General features: G+C 36.6%; 1 protein-coding gene across 1 annotated transcript in view; it reads left to right on the forward strand.

Moving 5' to 3' along the window:
• NRF1 (nuclear respiratory factor 1) overlaps nt 1–25,066 on the forward strand; it is a 117,816-nt gene that overhangs the window by 25,512 nt on the left and 67,238 nt on the right. Inside the window, exons 2-4 of the mRNA XM_069461821.1 lie at nt 14,820–15,051; nt 21,969–22,083; nt 23,681–23,807. Coding sequence (XP_069317922.1) covers nt 14,829–15,051; nt 21,969–22,083; nt 23,681–23,807 — 465 coding nt within the window. The 5' untranslated portion in view covers nt 14,820–14,828. The remainder of the gene's footprint in view (nt 1–14,819; nt 15,052–21,968; nt 22,084–23,680; nt 23,808–25,066) is intronic.

The following is a 25,066-nucleotide window of genomic DNA, read 5'->3' on the forward strand; positions in this document are numbered from 1 at the left end:
TTAAGGAGCCCAAGCAAATAGCGGTTAGACTGTGCTCCAGTACAAAGGGTGGGTCTGTGATGGAGCAGATGGAACACTTGATTGGGAAGCAGGAGATGTGGGTTCAGGTTTGGATTTTGCCACCAAATAGAAATGTGACTTTGGGTAACTCACTCGGCCTTTCTGGGTGTCAATTTAGTCTGTAAAATGAGAAAAACAGACTAGATAGTCTCTAAGTTTCTTAGGCATTTTGTCTTTGCATCTGGTTAAAGAAATGCTCTGTGGGCAGTTGGGTCTGACCAATTATCAAGGTAAGATTATATAGTTTGGGAAGCCACAATGAAGAGTTCCAGATTTTTCAGCCAATGTTTATCAGGGCATTATTTGTACATCCTAACAAATGAAATAGCCATGGAGAGCTCATGATGAGTAACCATGAGTCTCCTGCCTCTTCCCTTTTCTTGTGATTCTCAGCCCTACTGTCCAGAGATAATCTTTACAAACTATTTCACTATTTCTGTTTTTAGCTTCTTGTGGTTACTTCCATAGATTAAATAATATGTTTAGACTTTGTTTCCTTGATTTTTCAATTTTAGACAATATCTGTGGATTTTTTAATGTGAAAAATAAGAATTTCACTCACTTTTTCTACCCCCTCCTCTGTCATTGTTTGATATTTATATTATTTTGAAAGTCTTTTATTATCTTTATAATTTTAAATGATAATCTTTTATTTTTTGATCCATCAACTTACTATAGGGTGTCTTAACTTGCCATTGTGGAAAATGGGGTTGTAAGTGTTCCTATACTTCCCTTTTTCTATATTCTAGCCTCTGACAACTATACTTTACTGATCCATTGTCAAGGTAAATAGATTAATATTTTTATTCTATCCTCCATTCACCACCAGGTATTATGTGCTTATCTTTATGTTTAGATTTCTGTTATTACTGCATTACCTTTCTATATCTTCTTTAAGAGTATGTTCAGATTCATAACTGTATGATTACTCAAAGTTTTTGTATCCTTTAAAAGCTAAGGAAATAATTTGGTATGTACTTAAAGATTTGGCTTAGTAAATCATCTGTTTACTCATTTATTCAATAGATATTTATTGAATGCCAGATTTATCATAGCAGTGCTATTTATAACAGTGAAAAATTGGAAACAATCTAAACGACTGACTTTAGGAGATTTGTAAAATAACTACTGTGCATTTTTACAGGTAATTGCTCTGTAAACATTTTTAAAATGATGCAAAACTGTTAATAACATGGAAAATTCTATTCTGTTAGGTGAAAAAATATTTATAAAACAGTATGTACCATACAGGCTCATTTGTTTAAAAACAGCAAAATAAAACCAACCATATAACAAACTAGGGGGGGGAATGCTAGAAGCGTATACACAAAACTAGCTTGGTAATGTGGCTATCCTAGATGATAGTGATTTGTGTTTCTGTTTTGTTTTCTTTGTACCTGTATTTTCTCAGTTACCCAAAAAGAACACGTGTCACTTTTATAAGAATACATTTTTAAAATTAAAGATACAAGATTAGAATTGCCAGTCATAGTTTTTCTTGGAATACTCATGCTACAATAATCTAGGAGTACCTGGGAAGAATTCAGTAAATATTTGTTGAATGAATGAGAGAATGATTGAATTGCAGAGATTCCTGGTATTGATGCTTACATTTTAATAATTTCATCCAGAAACAAATCCTTAGTTATTTCAAAAGAAAATCATATGTCAAACTGTCCTGCAGAAGCTAGGAAACAGCTTTAACTGAATGTTGGCCGTGTAATGACAGATCCAGCAGAATTGAGGCCCATCACAGACACAGCCAGGCAACAATGCTGTTTCACAGTATGCAGGATCTGAATAAAAGTGTCCTTTGTGTTTGTCTGAGACTGAGGGGTGGGGCTTGTGGCAATTTATATTATTTCCTCTTAATGGAAGTTGAGGCAGCCTCTAATCCTGCTATCACATGACCACTACTTATTTTATTTTTGGTAATTTGGGAGCAGCTGTGTACAAATAATTATTTTGCAAAAGGAACCGTGCCAGCTGCATTCTGACGCAGTTGCAAATGCGTGGGCCTACCAAACTTCCCTATCCACCATGTTTCTAGACCAGGGATAGCTTCAGCGACTCACCTGCTTTTTATTAATATTTGTAACTTTTACTAAGCATCTAAATATTTGAAAATGTGTTCTCTAATGCTTTTTATCATTGTCACCAGCATTCATTAGGCACCTACTTCATTCAGGGCACTGTGCCAGACACTGGGTTGTAAGCTGTTAGGTGTTACACGGTGTGGATAGACAAGACTGCTTTTCTCTTTGACAGGTGGGTCAGCATTGCCTTTATTTTTAGCAGACTAAATGGCAGTGTAAAGAAAGAATCTGGTGTGGAGGCAGTTGAGAGATGTGTCCTTTGGTCTCAGACTCTCCCTGAATCTCCTACTGGGTGTTCACTGATGCCCCCTTGCAATGCCATGTGCTTTGACAAGCTGTTGCCTCTGCCTTCAGTGCCCTTCTTTTGTTCTGGAGCCTGACAAACTCCTGGCTGAAGACTGTCTTCTTCAGGATGCCTGCCCCATGTTTTTTGCAGTCTTGTCTTGTGCTCCCTTAGGAAATATCACTAGAATAGGATTTCTTTTTTAAACGGCAAAAGCCTACTTATTTCACTTTATTAATTCAGTCTTTTAATATGTACTTTAAAAAAAGCTCTTATAACCCAGGGGCTTAAAAACAGGTTTGAATAAAGAAACACTGAAAATTGAATAGGTAGGGTGTTCTATAATGAGTAAAGGAAAGCTTTACTTTTGATTGTGAACACGTGTAGGGTGAATAAGAAACACTGACAGTCTTTTTCTATCTCTTCAGTGTTATCACATGGGACAGATTGGTCTGAATTATTGTATGAACCCACTCTATTAGAAATTCCTTTAATAATAATATATAATGGCTTGTGATGAGAAGCAAATCATTTCAAAACTTTAAATAAAATGTAGAACTGGACTGTTAGTATAGTAGCCACAAGCCACATGTGGCTATTTAAATTAAAATTATTGAAATTAAGTGAAATTAAAAATTTAATCCCTTAGTCACAGTAGTCACATTTCATGTGATCCCTAGTCACATGTAGTTAGTGGCTACTGTTTTGGACAGCTAGAACATTTCCATCATTACAGAAAGTTCTATTGGACAGCACTAATCTAGAACCTGTAAGAGTTGGCATATTTTAAAGCATTTGGTGAAGTACATTCACCTAACTATTCTTTTCTATGGATAGATGTTTGTTTCAGTCAAAGAATTTTAAGCAACCTGAAATTGCCTGTGCTTTTTTAACATTTTTTTCTTTGGTTGTGGCACCCTCTAGTGTTTTAGCTTTATTATAATAATACCATCATGAAATAGTCTATGTGATTTGAGTCAAAGAATATTAAAATATTTTGGAAAGTTTTGTGTGTATGTGCATTTTTATAGGGAGAAGGTCTGTAGCTTTCACTCATCCTCAAAAGGGTCCATGATACAAAAACAGATCTAGAACTACTATGTGATAGAGGTCTTTGTATGTCAGAACTCCTTGTGTGATCTGTAAGCATTATTTCTCCCAGTATGAAAAAAAAAATCACGTAACTGTCCCTTTGGCTTTTCTATGCTGTACCTGTCTTTGTATGTGGAATAATAATAAGTTACACTTGTATAGCACTCACTGTATACCATGTCCCACTTTAAGCCCTTTTACAAATAGTAACTAATTTTGTCCTCACAATAATTCTATGAAGTAGATTCTGTTATTCTCCTCCATTTGACAGATGGCACAGCTGCGGCATAGAAATCAAATGAAATTTATCTAAGGTGCTAGTAAGTGGCAGAGCAAGAATTTGAACGCAGTATTCATTCAAACTGCAGAGTCTGTACACTTCACCACCCTGCTGTAGAAGTGAGGAGATGCATGTTTAAGGAGGTGTGAGGTGGTGTGCAGAGGAGACTCTCCAGACCTTTGTACACATACTAAGGAAAAATGGTAACTCTGAGTCACTGCTAGCCGTGCTGGAAATTATAGCCAACACTCACTAGTGATTTTCAATAGATATATGAAGATCTACATAGTCTGCCAAGAAGTTGGAGTGGTAGATGAAGGTCAAAGTTGCCATTGCTACCACATTTTTTTTTTATTTGTCTGAACTCCTAGGCTATTCATTGAATAATATGACAGATAATTTTGTGATAAAAAGACACTTATTGTATTACTGTGATGTTGATTTTGAGGTTTTCAGGAATGTTCGACTTATTTAAGTACCTTACTTAAAGAGTAGATAAGATAGACTCACAAATAGATAAAAGTTTGTATTTGTATCTACTGCTTTTCTCACTTATAAGTATCCCATTTTTCTCTTTGTGAGGCATTTTATACTCTATGACTTAGCCTCTTTTTAATGATTTGTTAAACTCAAGATTTTGTACTGAATTTCATCAGTGGATTTCATACGCTGATGTGTATGAAACCTAATGGCAGTCTTACAGAAATAGCCTTAGAATCACTTCTTTATTGGGGGTATAAGAAGCCCAGACTGCTGCTTACCAGCACTCTGATGAGGGTGCATATTTTCTTCCCCTTGTATTAATCGGGGCCTAGAAAATCATGTGAGGTATTTCAGAGAATATGAATCTGGGAATTGGTTACACAGGTGTCAGAAAACTGAAAGAGCAAAACGTAGACACTGAGGTAATCCAGACAGGAAGCACTACCACACTTAGGGCTGGGTGAACAGAAGAGAAGAGCCTAGAAGCTCAGAGGGCTCCCCACAGCTTGTAAGCTGACCCCTGAGTGGGATGCCACAGCTGGTGCTCAACCACCAGGGGAGAAGGGGAACACCTGGAGTTGGGAGGGAGATCAGCTGCCCTCTGTTGCTGGAGCAATGCTGATAGGAATGAAAACAGCAAGAAAATCCCTCTGTCTCCTTTTCCAGTCTCCCTAGGCAAAATACTGACAGAATACTGGCAGACAAGTCTGGAAAGCGTGGTTGGCAGATCCAGCCCAGAGCTGTGTATGGTGCAGTTCAGGACAAGTGTGGGAGAGAGAACTTGGAAGTAAGAGAGAGAAATAGCCAGCACAGCCTTACAGGGGAATTATAGAAACTGTACTTGCCTGGGTTTAGCTGTAGTAATTAAAATATGCAACCAATTACCCCCAAGCATTTATTAAGGAGGAAATGTGATAGATACTATTCATGAAAACCTTATGGACCCAAGCCCTGCCCTCAGTGAGCTTACAATATTGTTTCATAAAAATGCCCACTCACCCTTCAGTCATTATGACATTGTGTGGTAAAGCTTGTTGTGTATCATATAAAAGCATCATTATTAACCAGATTCTTGAGTTATTAATATTAATGAATGTTTACAAGGTTAATCAACATATTGGAATGAAAAATATTTGGTTACAGTCATAAAATTTTGTTAGTTTCAAATGCTGCATGTTAGGAAGTTAGTCTTACTCAAGGCAAGGCTATTCCTAAACTTGAACTGTACTGTTCTCTTGGTTCTTACTATCAGAAGGGAGCTTGATAGTTAGTGACAGTTTGCCCTAGCATATCATTTAATTTTAATTTTCAAAAGGATCAATTTGGAAGCTATATTATAGTTATCTATTTTTAAAGCTCATCTTATTAAAAGTCAAAGCAAAACATTCGTATAATAAAAGATCAAATAGAAAGACTTATAATAAAAATCAATGGACTCTTGTCACACTCTTCCCCTACCCCAGTTCCACTTTTCAGAGGCGATTACTCTGTTACTCTTTTGTTTATAGTATTATCAAACAGTAATGCCTCTATAATTCTAAATATGTCTATACCACTGTTTCTTGATTTATCAAACTTGGTCATTATTGTCTTCCTTCTATGAAAAATGAGGATTACTTTACAGTATTCTTTTCCTTTCTCTGTTTTTGATAGTTACATTATAATATTAAATTCTCCCATCTACTCTTGATAGTATCTCCTGACTCCCCCACCATGTGAAGATAGGATATGAGTGCTCCTAGCCATTCCTCCACCTCTGCCCCCTCTTACCTCCTAATTTCTATCAGCCTTATCTTTGCTTTTACATTGTCATGTTTCATAACTTTTACATTCTATTTTGTATCTTATTTAATTGTCTGTATTTGGTTTTGGAAATGAAAACAATAACTGCATATATGACGACTTCATTTTTTTTAAACTGTAGAGCCCAGTGGTGTAGGAGGATATATTTTTTTCCCCTACATGTCTGATATCATCACTTGTGGGCTATTTGAAAGAGACTATTCCTAGGTCATATGGATTCTTCTTATCTTATGCTCTAAATTTTATTCAGAATTAAGCCACATTTTACTTTGCTTCTATTTTCATTCCAACTTTTCTTGTGCAGTTTTTTTTTTTTTTTTTTGAGACAGAGTCTCACTTTGTTGCCCAGGCTAGAGTGAATGCCGTGGCGTCAATCTTGTGCAGTTTTAAGAAAAAATTTTCCTGCTATAGTGAGATTTCCATCCATTACCCTAGTGTCCCCCAAGGAGAAAATCTTGCTGTTGATTTTAGGCTTTTTTGAGAAAAGGATGTCTGTTGGGTGAAGTTTCTATCCTAGTTGTGCAGTTTGGATTTTGGATATGTCTAAGAATGTAGTTGAACCCCTCTCAATTTTCTGGTCACTGGTTTGGACTCAAGATACAGGCTCAGTCTGAGATTTTTCCCTTAGGCAGTTCTTGCAGGTTTTCTTTTGATATGGTAATGCTATTGATTACACTGATGCTTTCTTTTATGTTTAGTTATACTTTGATTAGATTTCCTGGCCTGCTCTTTTTTTCTACTTTGATTTTTAAAATAGTCTACACTTAATCTTATCCATTATGTGTGGATTAGATTAAATTTAACTACCTTGGACATTTCCTCCAAATTCTAGTTGCTCCCTGGGTGTTACTGACTCGTACCTGGGTGCTCTGGGCTAAGACAAACTTTTTCTGTGTTCTCTTTCACTATCTTTCAGTCCCACCCTTACTGACCTGGAAGGGCAAAAGTAGGAACTCCTCTCTGCCAAATTGCTCCCCCTTCCCTGCCAACCCCTTGTAGTTTATATAATAAAGATGAAACACATATTGTACCGCAGGTGATGGTCCAGGCTAAGAAAGAGGTTTTAGTAAAATCATTACCATGCTAAGTTACTGTTTGGGGGAATGGTTTTTAAAAAAATGAAATATTGTCTAATCTGCTAAACACTACCTATGGGTGATAGATAAGCCCTTTTATTTGAATGTGGTGTTTAGAGTCACAGGTCATGTGTTGTCGGTGCGTTCATCTTTTTCACATTGGTTCAGAGGAATCACTGTCAGCTCCATCTGCTGCCTCTCCATTTTATGCACTGTTAGGAAATTATGCTAGGGTTCTTGGTTTCCTATAGTTTCCTTATTTCGTGTCTAGGAGAACAATATTTTAGTTGCTGGAATTAATATACTATAGGACTTTTTAGATGTTTGATTCAAATCTGGCATACAATTAAGAAAACTGTATCCTCAGAGATGGATGTCTAATTTAAAAATGGAGAACTTGAGGCCCAGTGCTTGTGAGACTAGTCAGGCAATGAGTCAGGATAGAAGCATGAAGATATAGGGATTCTCGCATCATCATTGTAATGTTGAGCATTTATATGCTAGGCACCATGGGCCTCACTTTATCTGGATCATCTCATTTAATCCTCACATCATCCTTCTGAAGATAGGTACTATCATTTTTTTTTTCATTAAAAAATATGACAGAATTACAGCCTAGAGATTAAGTAACTTGTCCAGGGGTTCTGAATATCTGGGTAATAGTCTGTGCTGTTTTTTAAAATGCAGATTATCTAATAGGTTTTCACCTATTAGCAATTCACATCAGTTTTGCTATCTAGAGACTCTGACTCCGCATGGACTGACTTAGGGGGAGTGGGGTCTGATGATCTCCAGTAACATGTATATGTCAGTGATATCTGGCTTTTTAGCCAACCTGCTTCCTTTATGATTTTATGGAAAGATTGTATCATTTACAAGTATCTCACTCTAAGTTCAAAGAAGTCAGAAATACCTTTGCCTTTGCTTTTCACAGAGTGTGCTAAATAGCTATAAAAGGTTAGAAAGGCTAAAAGATGGGATGGGGAGAGTCAGGTGGAAAGAGATGAGGCACTGGGCAGAAATGGCAAGCCTGTGAAGCAGACAGCCCTATTGATTTATGCTGTGAGCTGCATTCTGGAGCAAAGAATTGAAATCCATTATGCCAAGTGCATAGCGTACAAATCCCTTTGAAAAGCAGTTAGATGCCGTCTAATCCCAAGTCATTTAAAAACAATTTGAAGTAACCCGGAATTCTAAAATACCCTAAGCAGTTTGTCTCTCAGACTAGAAAAACAGTGAAATGGATGGAAAAATAGCATTTTAATGGTATCTTCCTCTCCTATATTATGTTTAATTGTGTGACTTAGTGTGTTAAATTGCATTTTAGATAAGTACGAATCTGGTGGCTAGGGTGTATTCCCCTGGATATTCTGAAACTCACACCAAACATAGGGTGTGGAAGAAATCCTAGGGCAGCTTTCAGGTACCTCTCATTAAAAAAAATTTTTTTTTAATTAGTTGTAATTTCAGACTTTTAGAAAAGTTGCAAGCCTAGTACAAAGAATCTTCATGTCCCCTTTACCCAGATTTTTCAAATGTTAACATTTTTACCTTGTTTCCAGAAGCCTCAGAAAAGTAAAAATTTGGTCATCTACATGCAAACAGTTCACCTGAAGAATAAAGACATAGCAGGATGAAGCTTAAGAGAGCAGTTACTCAGAGGAACAGAGGATTTTAGAATCAAAAGATCTAATGATGGAGAATGAGGCTTTTATAAAGAGCAGGATAAAATAAGAGAAGAATTTTACATAAATAGATAATTATGTTCTCTTTACATATAGCCGAAAAGGTCATATTTCTATCTCTGTATGGTTGACATAAACTAGATATGCAATGCTGCATACTGTTGCATGATAGTCAAATTTTAACCATGTGTATGTGTTTATGTGGATTTATACAAGTAGAGATAATGCTAATGTACAACTAAAACACTCAACTTTGCAATATATTAATATGTCAAAATTTAAAATATGTATGGCTTTTGATCCAGCAATTTTACCTTCAAGAATTTGAAGAGTCTGAGGAAACTACAAAAAAATAAAAATACTTTATTCTTAAATAATGATCAAATAATATGCAAAGTTTTCTTTATAAAGATAATATGGGGCCAGGCGAGGTGGCTCATGCCTGTAATCCTAGCACTCTGGGAGGCCGAGGCGGGTGGATCGCTCGAGGTCAGCAGTTTGAGAGCAGCCTGAGCAAGAGTGAGACCCCCGTCTCTACTAAAAAATAGAAAGAAATTATCTGGCCAACTAAAAATATATATATACAAAAAATTAGCCGGGCATGGTGGTGTATGCCTGTAGTCCCAGCTACTGGGGAGGCCGAGGCAGAAGGATTGCTTGAGCCCAGGAGTTTGAGGTTGCTGTGAGCTAGGCTGACGCCAAGGCACTCACTCTAGCCTGGGCAACAAAGCGAGACTCTGTCTCAAAAAAACAAAACAAAAAAGATAATATGGGCTAGTTTTATTCTACTCTAAGATTAGTCACTTATTCTTTGCACAAAAGTCACACTGGTGTAAAGGATAATTGGGAAAAAAATTTAGTTGTAAAATATACATAACTTATGTATATACGTAACTTGTATGTATATTTTAACTTTATGGTGGTAAATTTACCATTATAACCATTTTTAAGCATATATTTCGGTAGTTGTGCAAACAGTCTGCAGAATTCTTTTTGTCCTGCAAAACTGAAATTCTGTCGTCCCAGCCCTAACAACTACTAGTCTACTTTCTGTTTCTATGAGTTTGACTACTCTAGGTACCTTCTATAAGTGGAATTATGTGGTATTTGTCTTTTTGTGGATGGCTTATTTCACTGCACAGAATATCCTCAAGTTTCATGCTGCTTGTAGCATTTGTTAGAATTTCCTTTTTTTTTTTTTTTATAAAAACTGGTTTTAAATAGACTTTTATTTTTTTGGAGCAGTTTTAAGTTCACAACAAAATTGAGTGGAAGGTATAGAGATTTTCCATATACCCGCTTGCCCTCATACATACATATACAGTCTCCCCCACTATGAGCATCCTGTACCAGAATGGTACATTTATTTCAATCTGTGAGCCCACATTGGCACATCATGATCACCCAAAGTCCATAGTTTACATTAGGCTTTCCTCTTTGTGGTGTACATTCTATGAGTTTGAACAAATGTATAGTGACACATATCTACCCTTTTAGGAGTACAGAGTAGTTTCACTGCCCTGAAAATCTTCTGTGCTCTGCCTATTCATCCCTTCCTTCCCTCTAATCTTGGCAACCACTGATCTTTTTACTGTCTCCATCGTTTTGCCTTTTTTGAAGGTCACATAGTTAGAATTATACAGAATGTATGTAGCCTTTTCAAATTGGCTTCTTTCACTTGGCAATATACACTTAAGGTTTCTTCATGTCTTTCGTGGTTTGATAGCTCATTTCTTTTTAGTGCTGGATGATATTTCATTGTCTGGATGTACCATAGTTTGTTTATTCATTCATCTATTGAAGAACATTATGGTTGTTTCCAAGTTTTAACTATTATGAATAAACTTACTGTAAACATCCATGTGTAGGTTTTTTTGTGGACATAAGTTTTGAACTCCCTTGGGCAAATACCAAGGAGTGCAATTGCTAGATTGTATAGTAAGAGTATGTTTAGTTTTGTAAGAAATTGACAAATGTCTTCCAAAGTGGCCATACTATGTTGCATTCTCCACATCTTCAACAGCATTTGGTGTTGTCAGTGTTGTCAGTATTTTGGATTTTAGCCATTCTAATAGATGTGTAGTGATATCTCCTTGTTGTTTTAATTTGCAATTCTCCAGTGACATATGATGTTGAGCATCTTTTCATATGCTTATTTACCATCTGTGTATCATCTTTAGTGAGATATCTCTTCAGGACTTTTGCCTGTTTTTTATTTGGGTTATTCATTTTCTTATTTTTGAGTTTTAAGAATTCTTTATTTATTTTGGATAAAAGTCCTTTATCAAATATGTCTTTTGCAAATATTTTCTTCCAGTCTGTGGCCTGTCTTTTCATTCTTTGAACAATGTTTTTCACGTAGCAGAAGTTTTCATTTCAGTGAGGTCCAGTTTATCAATTTTTTTAATTGATTGTGTCTTTGGTGTTGTATTTAAGAAGTCATTGCTATATCCCAGGTCATGTAGATTTTTTCCTATGTTATAGGAACGCTATAGTTTTGCATTTTACATTTAGGTCTATGATCCATTTTGAGTTCATATTTATGAAGGGTGTAAGGTCTGTGTCTAGATTCATTTTTTGGTATTTGGATATCCACTTGTTCCAGCACCATTTGTTGAAAAGGCTATGTTTGCCAAACCATTGTATTCCCTTTGCTGCTTTGTCAGGAAAGAAATCAGTTGACTATATTTATATAGGTCTGTTTGGGGCTCTCTATTCTGTTCCATTGATCTATTTGTCATTTCACCGATGCCACACTTGATTGTTGTAGCTTTATAATAAGTCTTGAAGTTGGGTAGTGTCAATCTTCTGACTTTGTTCTTCTTTTTCAGTATTCTATTGGCTATTACGGGTCTCTTGCCTCTCCATATAAATTTCAGCATCAGTTTGTTGATATCCACAAAATAACTTGCTAGGAATTTGGCTGGTATTATGTTGAATCTAGAGATCAGGATGGAAGAACTGACATCTTGGCAGTATATTGAGTCTTTCTATCCACAAACATGGAATATCCCTCTATTTATTTAGTTCTTTGATTTCTTTCATCAGAGTTCTGTAGTTTCCCCCTATAGATCTTGTACATATTTTGGTAGATTTATACCTTAGCCTTGGCCGGGCACGGTGGCTCACGCCTGTAATCCTAGCACTCTGGGAGGCCGAGGTGGGCGGATTGTTTGAGCTCAGGAGTTTGAGACCAGCCTGAGCAAGAGCGAGACCCCGTCTCTACTAAAAATAGAAAGAAATTATATGGACAGCTAAACATATATATAGAAAAATTAGCTGGGCATGGTGGTGCATTCCTGTAGTCCCAGCTACTCCGAAGGCTGACGCAGAAGGATTGCTTGAGCCCAGGAGTTTGAGGTTGCTGTGAGCTAGGCTGATGCCATGGCACTCTAGCCCAGGCAACAGAGTGAGACTCTGTCTCAAAAAAAATATATATATATATATATATAAATACCTTAGCATTTCACTTCAGGGAATGCTAATATAAATAGTATTGCGCTTTTAATTTCAAATCCCACTTGTTCATTGCAGGTATATAGGAAAACAGTTGACTTTCATATATTAACTTTGCTCCTGCAACCTTCCTATAATTGCTTATCCATTCTAGGAATTTTTTTTTGTTGATTGTTTTGGATTTTCTACATAGACAATCATGGCATCTATGAACAAAGACAGTTTTATTTCTTCCTTTCCAATCTGAGTACACTTTATTTCTTTTTTTATCTTGTTGCATTAGCTAGGACTTCTAGTACAATGTTGAATAGAAGTGGTAAAAAGAGCCTTCTTTGCTTTGTTCCTGATCTTAGTGGGAAAGCTTCTACTTTCTTATAGTTAGGTATAATGTTAGCTATAGGTTTTTTGTAGATGTTCCTTATCAGGTTGAGGAAGTTCCCCTCTATTCCCAATTTGCATTTTCTTCCTTTTCAAGGCTAAATTATATGTGGTATGTATGTACTACATTTTGTTTACCCATTCATCCATCAATGGACACTTGGGTTTCCTTCTACCTTTGCCTATTGTGAATAATGCTGTTGTGAACATGAGTGTACAAATACCTCTTCGAGGCCGGGCGCAGTGGCTCACGCCTGTAATCCTAGCACTCTGGGAGGCTGAGGTAGGAGGATCGCTCAAGGTCAGGAGTTTGAGACCAGCCTGAGCAAGAACGAGACCCCGTCTCTACTAAAAATAGAAAGAAATGATCTGGACAGCTAAAAATATATATAGAAAAAAAATTAGCCAGGCATGATGGTGCATACCTGTAGTCCCAGTTACTCGGGAGGCTGAGGCAGAAGGATTGCTTGAGCCCAGGAGTTTGAGGTTGCAATGAGCTAGGCTGATGCCATGGCACTCTAGCCCAGGCAACAGAGCGAGACTGTCTCAATATATATATATATTAAAAAAAAAACAAACAAATATCTCTTTTAGAACCTACTTTCAATTTCTTCTGGAAGAAGTAATTGCTTCCAGAAGTAAAATTGATCCAAAAGTAAAATTGCTGGATCATATGGCAGTTCTATTTTTAATTTTTGTTTTGTTTTTTGAGACAAGGCCTTGCTCTGTTGCCTGGGCCAGAGTGCAGTGGTGTCTTCATAGCTCACTGCAACTTCTAAGCTCAATCAGTCCTCCTGCCTCAGTCTCCTAAGTAGCTGGGACTACAGGTGTGGGCTATCATGCCTGGCTAAATTTTCTATTTTTTGTAAAAAATAGAGAATGGGGTCTTGGTGTGTTGCTCAAACTGGTCTCGAGCTCCTGACCTTGAGTGATCCTCCCACTTTGGCCTCCTCAGAGTGCCAGGATTACAGGCGTGAGCCACCATGCCTGGCCTATTTTTAATTTTTTGAGGCGCTAATATGCAAAATTTTATATACAAGGATGTTCACTACATTGATGTTTATAATAGCAAAAATTTGGAAGCAGCTTTGCTTCATTAGCAGGTGATTGGTTACATAAATTATGACATTTCAAAATGTCCAGATATTTTGTAATACAGAAAAGGCAAATGGCTGGGCTCAGTGGCTCACACCTGTAGTCCCAGCAGTTTGGGAGACAGAGGTGGAGGATCATGATCATTGGCCTAGGAGTTCAAAACCAGCCTGGGCACCATAGGAAGAACCCATCTCTACAGAAAAATAAAAAAATCAGCCAGGCATGGTGGCGCATGCCTGTAGTCCTAGCTACTCAGGAGGCTGAGGAAAGAGGATCGCTTGAGCCCAGGAATTCTGGGTTACAATGAGCTATGATCACGCCACTGCACTCTATCTTGGGTGAAAGAGGAAGACCCCGTCTCTAAAGACAAGAAAAAGCAGGCAAACAGTACATGTAATATGAACCTGTTTTTATTTTAAATGTATATGTATGCATGTATGCTCTAAACATTTTTTTTTTTTTTTTTTTTTAGAATAATGAACTTCTGAGGGTTGGGAGAAGTGGGGCAAACTTTAAACCTCCTGCTTTATAAATTACTGCATCATTTTGGGGTTTACAAGAAACACAGTTTTGTAAGCAGAAAAACCAATTTGAATAGTTGTATTTTGGGGGAAAAAACTTTAACTCTTGTCTTTGAAATACAAATAAAATGTTAAGTATTTCACTTATTTACTAAGTGTTTTTGTGTCTACAATGTCAAGTGCTGGTCACTGGGATATTTTAAGTATATTTTTGTTGTTATATTTGAACATCTTTATTATCAAGGGTATTTATTGTTTTGTAAGCTAAGGTATAAAATTAGTGCAGTGAATTTCCATCAAAATGGTTTCACATAGGGAACATACATATTCCACCATTTTTATGTTACGTTTGAGTGGTGCTTCCCATTTCCTATGACTTGGTGTGATGAGGTAAGTAGTGAAATTCAGAGGTTTGTCAAAGTTCCTCTGCTCTTGAAGAAAATATCTCTTAGCTTAGACACAGTGTTATATTACACATTGAATCCTGTTCTTTTCCTTTTTTGTCTGACAGTAGATCTTCATGGAGGAGCACGGAGTGACACAAACTGAACACATGGCTACCATAGAAGCCCATGCAGTGGCCCAGCAAGTACAGCAGGTCCATGTGGCCACTTACACTGAGCACAGTATGCTGAGTGCTGATGAAGACTCACCTTCTTCCCCCGAGGACACCTCTTACGATGATTCAGATATACTCAACTCCACAGCAGCTGATGAGGTAACTGCCCATCTGGCTGCTGCAGGTAATGTTGTTTGGATTGAAAGCTTTTCTTTTTTGTTTAACTTATGGTACTATGCATATCTGAAAGAGCCTAAGATTGAGGCACTCTCACATTTATCTTTATCATAATATTTTTAAGCCTTGCGTTTACAACTTCAGCCTATATTATACAGAGACTGGAGTTCTAGAATCATTTACTATTATGACTTTTAATTTTGTTTTTTCATCCATTGTGACTATCTTTTGGCTTTAAACTGAAGTATCTATTCCATTTGCATTAAATGGAAAAACTAATATTAATATATTTAGATTTAAATTTGCCATCTTAACTATGTGCTTTCTTTTTGTCCCACCTATTCTGTGTTTATTTTTCTCTTCCTTTGTGTATTCTTTTGGAGTGATTGACAAGTTTTTCCACTTTTTTTCTTGTTAGTTTGGAAGTGATACACTTTTGTTATTACTGATACCCTTAAATTATAACATATACTCTTCACTTATCAAAGTCTTATTTTATTTGTTGCTTTTATCCTTTATAGGGATAATGCAAATTTCTTAGAACTGTAGATTTTTATTCCTCTGCTCCTGATCTGTATGCTCTTGTGGCCTTCTGTATTCATTCTTTGTATACAGTCGACCTTCTGTATCTGCACCTGAAGATTCAACCAACCTTGGATCAAAAATATTCGGGGAAAAAACAGTAAAAAATAACAACACAACAATAAAAAATAATAAAAATAAAAAACCAATACAGTGTAACAACTATTTACATAGCATTTACATTGTACTAGGTATTAAAAGTAATCTGGAGATGATTTAAATTATATAGGAAGATGTGTATGGGTTACATGCAAATACTATGCCATTTTATATGAGGGACTTGAGCACCTGCAGATTTTGGTACCCTAAGTGGGGGATGTCCTAGAACCAATCTCCTGTCAATATGAAGGGTTTAGTATTTCCTTTAGCATGGATATGATGAAGCAAATTCTGTTTTTGCTTCTGAGAGAATGTTTCTATTTAACCTTTCCTCCTTGAAGGATGTTTTCACAGCATGTGAAATTCTAAGTTAGCAGTTATTTTCTTTCTTCATAGTGAAGATGCTGTTCCACTGTCTTCTGGATTCCATTGTTGCTATTGAGAATTCAGCTGTTTCAATCTAACAGCTAGTCCTTTGAAGGCTATCTCCCACATGGCCCCCCTACACCTACTTTTAAGATTTTCTCTGTCTTTAATTTTTGCGATATATCTGGCTCTGATTTCTTTTCATTTATTCTGTTTAGGATTCTTTGTACATCTTGAATCTGTGGATTGATGTCTTTCATCAATTCTGGGAAATCTTAGCCACTAGATTTTGCTTCAGCTCTATTCCATTGCTTTTCATTCTATGACTCCAGTTTGGTTTTTTTTGTTTTTGTTTTTGTTTTTTTCCCCAAACAGAGTCTCAGTCTATTGCCTGGGTGAGTGCCCTGGTGTCAGCCGAGCTCACAGCAACCTCAAACTCCTGGGCTCAAGTCATCCTCCCGCCTCAGCCTCCTTAGTAGCTGGGACTACAGGCGCCTGCCACTGCACCTGGCTAATTTTTTTTTTTCTATTTTTGGTAGAGACGGGGGTCTCACTCTTGCTCAGGCTGTTCTTGAACTCCTGGACTCAAGCAATCCTTCCGCCTTGGCCTCCCTGAATGCTAGGATTATGATTTTGTCTCTTTATGCTTCATTCTATTTGGTTTCTTCTGTCTTTCAACTTATTTTCTTCTTTGGCTATGTCTAAGGTACTTTTAAATCTGTCCATTAACTTACTAATTTTAGTAATTATTAATAGTTTTGGTTGGTGCCCCCTCCCATTTTTAGAATCCCTAGCGTGTTTTTCCCTCCCAAATTTGCACTGTAACAGTTTCCAGTTGTGAAAAAAAATTTTTTATTTAAACAAACATGATTTTACAATCTGGTAATTCTCTCTAAAGTTCTTGTGGGTCTATATCTGTTATATGTTGTTAGTGCCATTTCTTATTCACGTTGGCTATTCTCTTCGTATATTAGTTATATTTGAATGAATGCTAGATGGTGTGTTTAAAAAATTATTTTTAGAGATAATTTGTGGTCTAGGATAATGTTATCTTCCTCTAGAGAGGATTTTTGTTTGTTTCTGCCTGATGCCTGATGGCACTAGCAATCCTGGGTCATCTTAACCCAATTTAAGGTTTTGAGATTTTCAGGGCTACTAAATGACTTAAAGTTTAGCTATGTTTTGTATCATTCTCTTTGCTATTTACATTGTGTATTTAGCACCATAGTGAGAAGACTTCAGGTAAACCATACCTGGATGGGTATATTATTGTATAAGGAATTATGATCTTAGAATATATTTAGGAAAAACTGGACAAGAAATCAATTGTCAGGAGGGGCCAAAATACTACAGTTTTTGAATATCTTGTATTTAAGGGGAGGAAGACAGATGCAGTGAAGAATGACCTTATTACTGTCGGTTATTATCCACTGTGTATTTCTGGAGTGATGAATTTAAAAATAAGTCTTAGTGGCAAAACACATAGGAATTGTTTGTAAAATATATTTTGTGAAATGCTTATACTTCCCAGAAGAGGGCACCCTAACATAATGAATACAAATCAACTTCTTTCCTATGAAGAAAGATGCTTTTGAGACAAGGCTTTGCTGTATTTACTATACTGCATAGTCATAATGTTAAGATCAGGAAAGGACTTTACCTAATCCCTTCATGTGGCAGATGTGGAAACTGAGGCCCAGCTGGTAGAAATGATTTACCATTTGATCATTCAATAATTATTGAGGAATTATAAGTATAATACTCTATATATTATTATATATAGAAATTATGAAGAAGACAGGCAAGAGCTTGCTTCTGAAGGAGCTTACATTCAATGGTGGGAGAGAGGTACCAATAGTAAAGTACAATGATTTTAGAAAGCATTGCGTGCTTTGAAGAAAATAATGAGGTAGGGTAATAGAGAGAGAGGGAAGGGTAGCAGACTGCTGCTTTAGACTTAGGGTCTGAGAAGCCTCCCTGATGAGGCAAGTTGTGACTGACATGCAGTTAGATGTCAGCAAAGGGAAGTACATTTCAGACTGAGAAAATATCGAAAGCAAGGACTTGCAGATGGGAAATGGGAAGGAAACCAGTATGGCTGGAGCCTTGTGAGCCAGGAGAGAAGATGATACAAGAGGCCATCATGAGTCAGACCACACAGGGCATAGGGTCTGTGTGTGGTAAAGAATATAGGGAGGCAGCAGAGTGCAGTGGCTAACTGCCCAGAGATCCCGACTCCACTTACTAGTGTAAAGGATTTTTCTGAGAGGGCCTGTAGCATTCATCATATCTGAAAGGTAATCCAGAAAAGGTAAATGGCTATACCATGTTGCTCTTTAACAACGCTTCTAATTCTCTGCAACACAGACAGCTTCTGATTAGTGTTGATTTTCAAGGCAAAAGGTTTAAAAGTAGTACAACTAAATGAAGTTTACAGGTAATAAAAACAATATCTCAAATCAGCTGACATTTTTTGGTATCAATCACCAATGTCAATTTTACAGGACTTCTTTTTAAGCAAAATTGAATTTATTCTTTTATTTTTTTTTTTTGAAGTGATAAAGGGCAGGTTAATCAATTAAAGAAATACATTCCCACAAGCAATGTATTCTAGTGCCTATTGCTTCTCATTCTCACATTTAGTGTTGTCAGTCTTTTTTCATTTTTGCCGATCGAAGTAGTATCTCACTATTGGTTTAATTTGCATTTTTGAGCTAAAGGTTCTAGCCAGTACAGCAAGACAAGGTAAAGCACCATTTTAGAATTTTATGGGCTTTTTAGTTTTCTTCCTTTGCATATTCCTGTTTATGCCTTTGCCCATTTTCCAACTGCATTGTTTGTCTTTTTTTCATATTGATTTGTAAGAGTTATTGATATATATATATTTTTTATACTCCTCCTTTCTCAGTAATAGGCATTGCAATTATCTTCTTCCAGTTTGTTACCCACACCTATTTATTTTTTTATTTATGCCCATAAAGGTTTTGATTTATATTATTGTAAAATTTATTAACCTTTTACCTTATAGTTTATCCTTTTGAGATCTTATTTAAGGAATTCTTCCTAACCCTGAGTATATAAAATAGTCTCCAATAGCTTATTGTAGAGCTTATAATTTTTTGGGGGGGCTTCTGTTGTTTTATTGATATAGTGTGTTACATTTAGATCTTTAATCCACCTGAAATTTACTTTTGTGTATGCTATGATGTAGGGGTCTAGTTTCATTGTTTTTGCATATGGACAACGAGCACCATGTGTTTGTTTAATAGTCAATCCTTTTCTCACCGCTGTCTTCTGATATAGGAGGATGTTTATGAAATCTGCACTTCACTTATATTGGTTTATTTGTCTATCCCTGAGCCACTTCTGTACTGGCTTAATGACCGTAGATATAGTCTTAATGAGTATAGCTTTAGAATAATTATTAACTTGTGGTAGGATAAATGCCCCCCCTTCTTAAAATCTTCTAAATTGTTCTGGCTATTCTTGGCCATTTGTATTTTCATTTAAATATTAGGATCAGTTTATCAAATTCCACAAAAACTCATATTGGAATTTTTACTTGAATTGTATTGAATTTATAAATTAATCAAAGCAGTTTTAGGCTAGAACTGAAAATAGCCTAAGTATCCATCAATAGGATAATGATAAACAAACTAGTTCATTCATACAATGGACTATTACTTGCCAGTAAAAAGGAACAAACTGCTGATACCCATGGCAGCACTGATGAATCTAAAAACATTCTAGGCTTTCTCTTCCCGGTTCTTCCCGGAGTCGGGAACAGCTGGGTTGAGAGGGCGAAAAAAAAATAAAATAAAACAAAAACATTCTAAGTGGAAGAAAGCTTACACAATAGAGTATATATTGTATGATTTCATTTATTTGAAGTTCTAGAATAGGCAAATCTAATGTAGGCAAAAACCCCCAGAATAGTAGATACCTTTGGGAGGTAAGAATGGGAATTAGCTAGGAAGGGGCATGAGAGGATTCTCTGGGGTGATGGTGGTGTTATGTATCTTAATGAAGATTGGGTTTTGCAGGTATATATATATAAAATATATATATACCTGGGTAATACACTTGGGTTTATATACTTTATTATATAAAAGATAGCTAGTATTGGTGAGATCGTGGAGCAGTTGGAACCCTAGTACACTGTTGGTGGGAATAGAAAATGGTGCAGCTGCTATGGAAAAACAGAATGGAGGTTCCTCAAAAAATTAAAAATAGAACTACCATTTGATACATCCGCCCCACTTCTGGGTATTTATCCAAAAGAATTGAAATCAAGATCCCAAAGAGATGTTTGCACTCCTGTGTTCATTGTTGCATTAATTCACGATAGCCAAGATGTGAAAACAACCTAAATGTCTACTGATGGATGAATGACTAAAGAACATGTGATACATACATGAGATGGCACATTATTCAGCTTTAAAAAAAGAAGGAAATCATGCCATATGTGATGACATGGATGAACCTTAGGGACATTATGCTAAGTGAAATAAACCTGTCACAGAAAGAAAAATACTACATGATTCCACTTATATGAGGTATCTGAAATAGTCAAACTCATAGAAGCAGAGTGTAGAATGACGGTTGCCAGGGCCTAGGGGAAGAAGATAGTGGGGAGTTGCTGTTCAACAAATACAAAGTTTTAGTTATGCGAGGTGAGTGAGTTCTAGATACCTGCTGTACAGCTTTGTGTTTATAGTTAACAATATGAGACTAGGTATTATGTTAAGTGTTATTACCACAAGTTTTTAAAATAAAATAAAATGTTGAAAAAAAAATGCAGCAATAAGATTTTTTCCATACTACCTGTTCTTGATGGAAAGGCAAAAAGCAGTCATTTATTTTTTTATTGGCTTTGTGGCTCTTTAGAGGGGTTTATTTAAGTCGGACTGGTCATAGTACTAAACAACATGTAAAGAAGCTTATCTAGGGCTACAAGGAGGCTTGTTTAATTTGAGCCTTTTAGAATGTATATGCCGGTATAAATGTGAGCAATTAAACTTAATTTTTATTTAAGCCTTTTACAGTATTCACAAATAAGGATAAAGGTGTAACTTTTTTTAAAAAAAAGGAAAAAAAAAAGATTATCTTTGATGTATTGAGATCCCAGGAATCCGAGACTTCAGTAATGCCTTGGAGTCTAACCTTCAACTAACCCTTCAAAAAACAAAACAAAATATTATACATTAGTTTCAGGGTAAGCCAGACCAACTTTCATTAACATTTTCTCAGAGTGGGAAAGTTGTTCTCTTCTGCCAGGATGTTTCATCAACTGGACCTTATGGTCAGCATCTCTGTTTTTGGTACAATTCCCAGATACACAAGAAAAGTTTTCCAGCTAAGATGATATTCTTCCACATACTCCTCTTATATGTGATATTGTTGGATTTCCAAGTATGAGTAATTATCTCTAACTGTCCTAACTTGGCAGTGTCTTGGACTAATGGAAACAGGGGCATAGGGATGGAAATGAATGTTGAAATCTGTAATTTTTTTCAGTTTTGGCAAAGCTTTTCATCTCAGTGCTGCAATTTGTCCTAGCACCTCTGAGAATATTGCCTTAACAGAATGGGCATGCTGGCAAAACAAACCCAAACAAAACAACATTATGCAAAATTCAAGCTGGTATGTCAGGGGGAGGTGTAAGTCATTTGCTTTTTTGAATGATTTATTGTTTTATTGGTAAATCACAATATTATTCATGTTAACGGGAGTAAAGTATATTGATAATATCAGGAACATTCTATATTTACTGACAACATATTAGGAAAGAAATGCTACCATTTTTGTACCTTTGTTTTCTGTCTTGTACAGTTAACAGGCTTCTGCCTGATCTCAGCACATACATTGTTATTTCAGGTCCTGTGGGAATGGCTGCCGCTGCTGCTGTGGCAACAGGAAAGAAACGGAAACGGCCTCACGTGTTTGAGTCTAATCCATCTATCCGGAAAAGGCAGCAAACACGTTTGCTTCGGTGAGGGCTCCCTTATCCATATCATTACTCTACCTCCAGTATTTCCTATGTGGAGGACAGAGTTGGAACATTCATTATTAGGTTCAGCAGGACACCAGGTTGGATTTCTTGATGACAGATTGAGACTAAAAAGTTCTCTTACAAAATAAAATAAATGAAAACCTAGAAATATGATTTAACAGGTGTGTAGTATCACATTAATTCCTTCAGAGAAGATTTGTATGCCCACTATGTACCAGGCATTGTTCTAGGCATTGGGAGTAGAACAGTAAACCAAACAAATTGCCTTAATGAGCTTATATTCTGGTGGAAGGGGAAAGAAAATAAACAAATATATAATATGTCAGATGATGATAAGTGCTGCGGAAAAAGTAAAGTGGAGTAAGGAAAATAGAAAGGTTAGGAGGTTGGGGGGACATTGTAGTTTCTCTCTTTCATAGGGATGGCCTGGGAAATCATTTTTGCTAAGGTAGCCTTTGAACAGAGACCTAGAGAAACTGAAAGCAGCATGCCGAAATCTAGGAGAAGAGCATTCATTGTGGGCAGAAGGAATGTCAAGCAAAGGCTCTGAGGTGGGAATGTGGTGGTCATGTTGGAGCAACAGCCAGGGAGAGATGAGAGATGTTGTCAGGGTAGTAGGGGAGAGCCACACCAAGAGGTCTTATAGTCCACTATCAGGGCTTTGACTCTTACTCTGAGTGAGGTGGGAAGTCAGTGAAGGCTTTTGACCAAAGCAATGATATAACCTGACTTACGTGTTTAAAGAATCACTCAGGCTACTGTGATGAGAATAGACTCTAGGGGTATAAGAATGGAAGCAGGGAGACCAATTAGGAGGTTATTATACTAGTCAAAAAACTGTTTTGGCACCCCAAAACAATTAGAGTAAGTAACATCAAAGATCATTGATAACAGATCACCATAACAGATATAGTAATAATAAAAAAGTTTACAAGAGTTACCAAAATGTGGCAAAGAGACATGAAGTGAGTACATGTTGTTGCATAAATGGCACCACTAGATTTGCTTGACATAAGGTTGCTACAAACCTTCAATTTATTTAAAAAACCAACCAACTAACCACAATATCTGTGAAGTGCTAAAAAAAAAAAAATGAAGTGTAATAAAATGAGGTATGCTTGTAGTATTTTTGAATAAAATTAGTGAGATGTAAATAATGGCTATATCAATGAAAGATATTAGAAGCAAGTCATTTGAGCCGCCTTCACTAAACATGGAGATGATATAATAAATCCTATAAGAGGACATCCCAGCTGTAATACAGTTGTAAGTAGCAGTAAGTGGTGTTGTTAACATCGGAAAGGATGATATGTCCAAAATTGTGTCGTGGCTATGTCCCCAGGCAAAATCCTCAGTAAACACTGTATTAATGGTCTAGTCATCAGTATTTAAGAGAAAGGTATGTATATATTTCTGCTGAAAAGCATATCAAACCTCGCACTCCCCTTTTCACATTCTGGGTAAAAGAAAGCATATCTGATTAGAATAAATTGTCTCAAGTCAGAGTAAATTTCATTTGTGTCTGTGTTACTGTAATTTCTGTCTTCTTTAAACTGTTTTTAATTCTCTGATTCAGGAAACTTCGAGCCACATTAGATGAATATACTACTCGAGTGGGACAGCAAGCTATAGTCCTCTGTATCTCACCCTCTAAACCCAACCCTGTCTTTAAAGTGTTTGGTGCAGCACCTTTGGAGAATGTGGTAAGTCAGAACTAAGCCATGTTCTCAGGTTCCCTTTGCTTTCTGTGGGCTGTTTTCCCCATTCCTCTGATCCTCTGTGTAGTACCGTAGTTAGCACTTCTGTCCTCCCCTCACTCGGGGGGTGGGAGTGTGGATTGGTTTTCAAACTACTTTGTGCATATCAAAATAAAAGAATCATTACTATTTGTACTTCCTATATCAAGGTGTTTTACCTTGTCAGATACAATAGGAAAAAAACCCCACGGTGTTTTGTTTGTGAAGAAACCAGTGCAGAGGCTGGGCATGGTGGCCCACGCCTGTAATCCTAGCACTCTGGGAGGCCAAGGTGGAAGGATCACTTGAGGTCAGGAGTTCAAGACCAGCCTGAGCAAGAGTGAGACCCCATCTCTACTAAAAATAGAAAAAATTAGCCAATCGTGATGGTACATGCCTGTAGTCCCAGCTACTCGGGAGGCTGAGGCAGGAGGATCTCTTGAGCCCAGCAATTTGAGGTTGCTGTGACCTAGGCTGATGCCATGGTACTCTAGCCCGGGCAACAGAGTGAGACCCTGTCTCAAAAAAAAAAAAAAATTATACATACATGTATATATATGTATGTATGTTGGTTGGTTGGCTGGAGTAGCTACCAGGTTGATGGATTATATATGTTACGTATGTATTTGTAACATGGGGTAGTGAGAAAATAAGTCAAAACTAGGTAAACTCTCAGAAAGAGCCTATCACTATGATGGATAATGAGAATTCCTTATCTAGATACTCAAGGTTTCTCTAAGTTTCTTGGAATCTACTACCTTTAGATCCAGTGTCCTCTGCAGTTTAAAACCTTTTTCTTTTAAAGCTTTTGGTCTTTAAAACAAAGCAAGTTAAAAGACTACAGGACAACTCCACTGAGTGTTTTGTCCTTTGGTGTTTTGACACTTTTTCTTAGTGAAGGCTTGGCTCCCATAATGAAACATAGAATTATCAACATTTATACAGGCTAATTCAGTCCTGTCCATAGGATCGAGATTAACTAGAGTGGGCATGTGTAGCTAAAAACTCCACTTTTACGAAAACTGTTTTTAAGCTTTGATTTTTTTGAATGGTTCTACATTGATTTTTCCCATCTGTGACTCAGTGTCCTCAAGTGTAAAACAAGGATGATAATACTTACCTCACTGGGGAGCAGTAGAAATTAATTAAAGTTGATTATCATTCCCCTATATATAATGCTTAGAAAGAGCTGGCCTGAAAAGCATTAGCAAATGGTAGATTTTAAA

This window comes from Eulemur rufifrons, chromosome 29 (genome assembly GCF_041146395.1).
Source record: "Eulemur rufifrons isolate Redbay chromosome 29, OSU_ERuf_1, whole genome shotgun sequence".
NCBI classification, from domain to species: domain Eukaryota; kingdom Metazoa; phylum Chordata; class Mammalia; order Primates; family Lemuridae; genus Eulemur; species Eulemur rufifrons.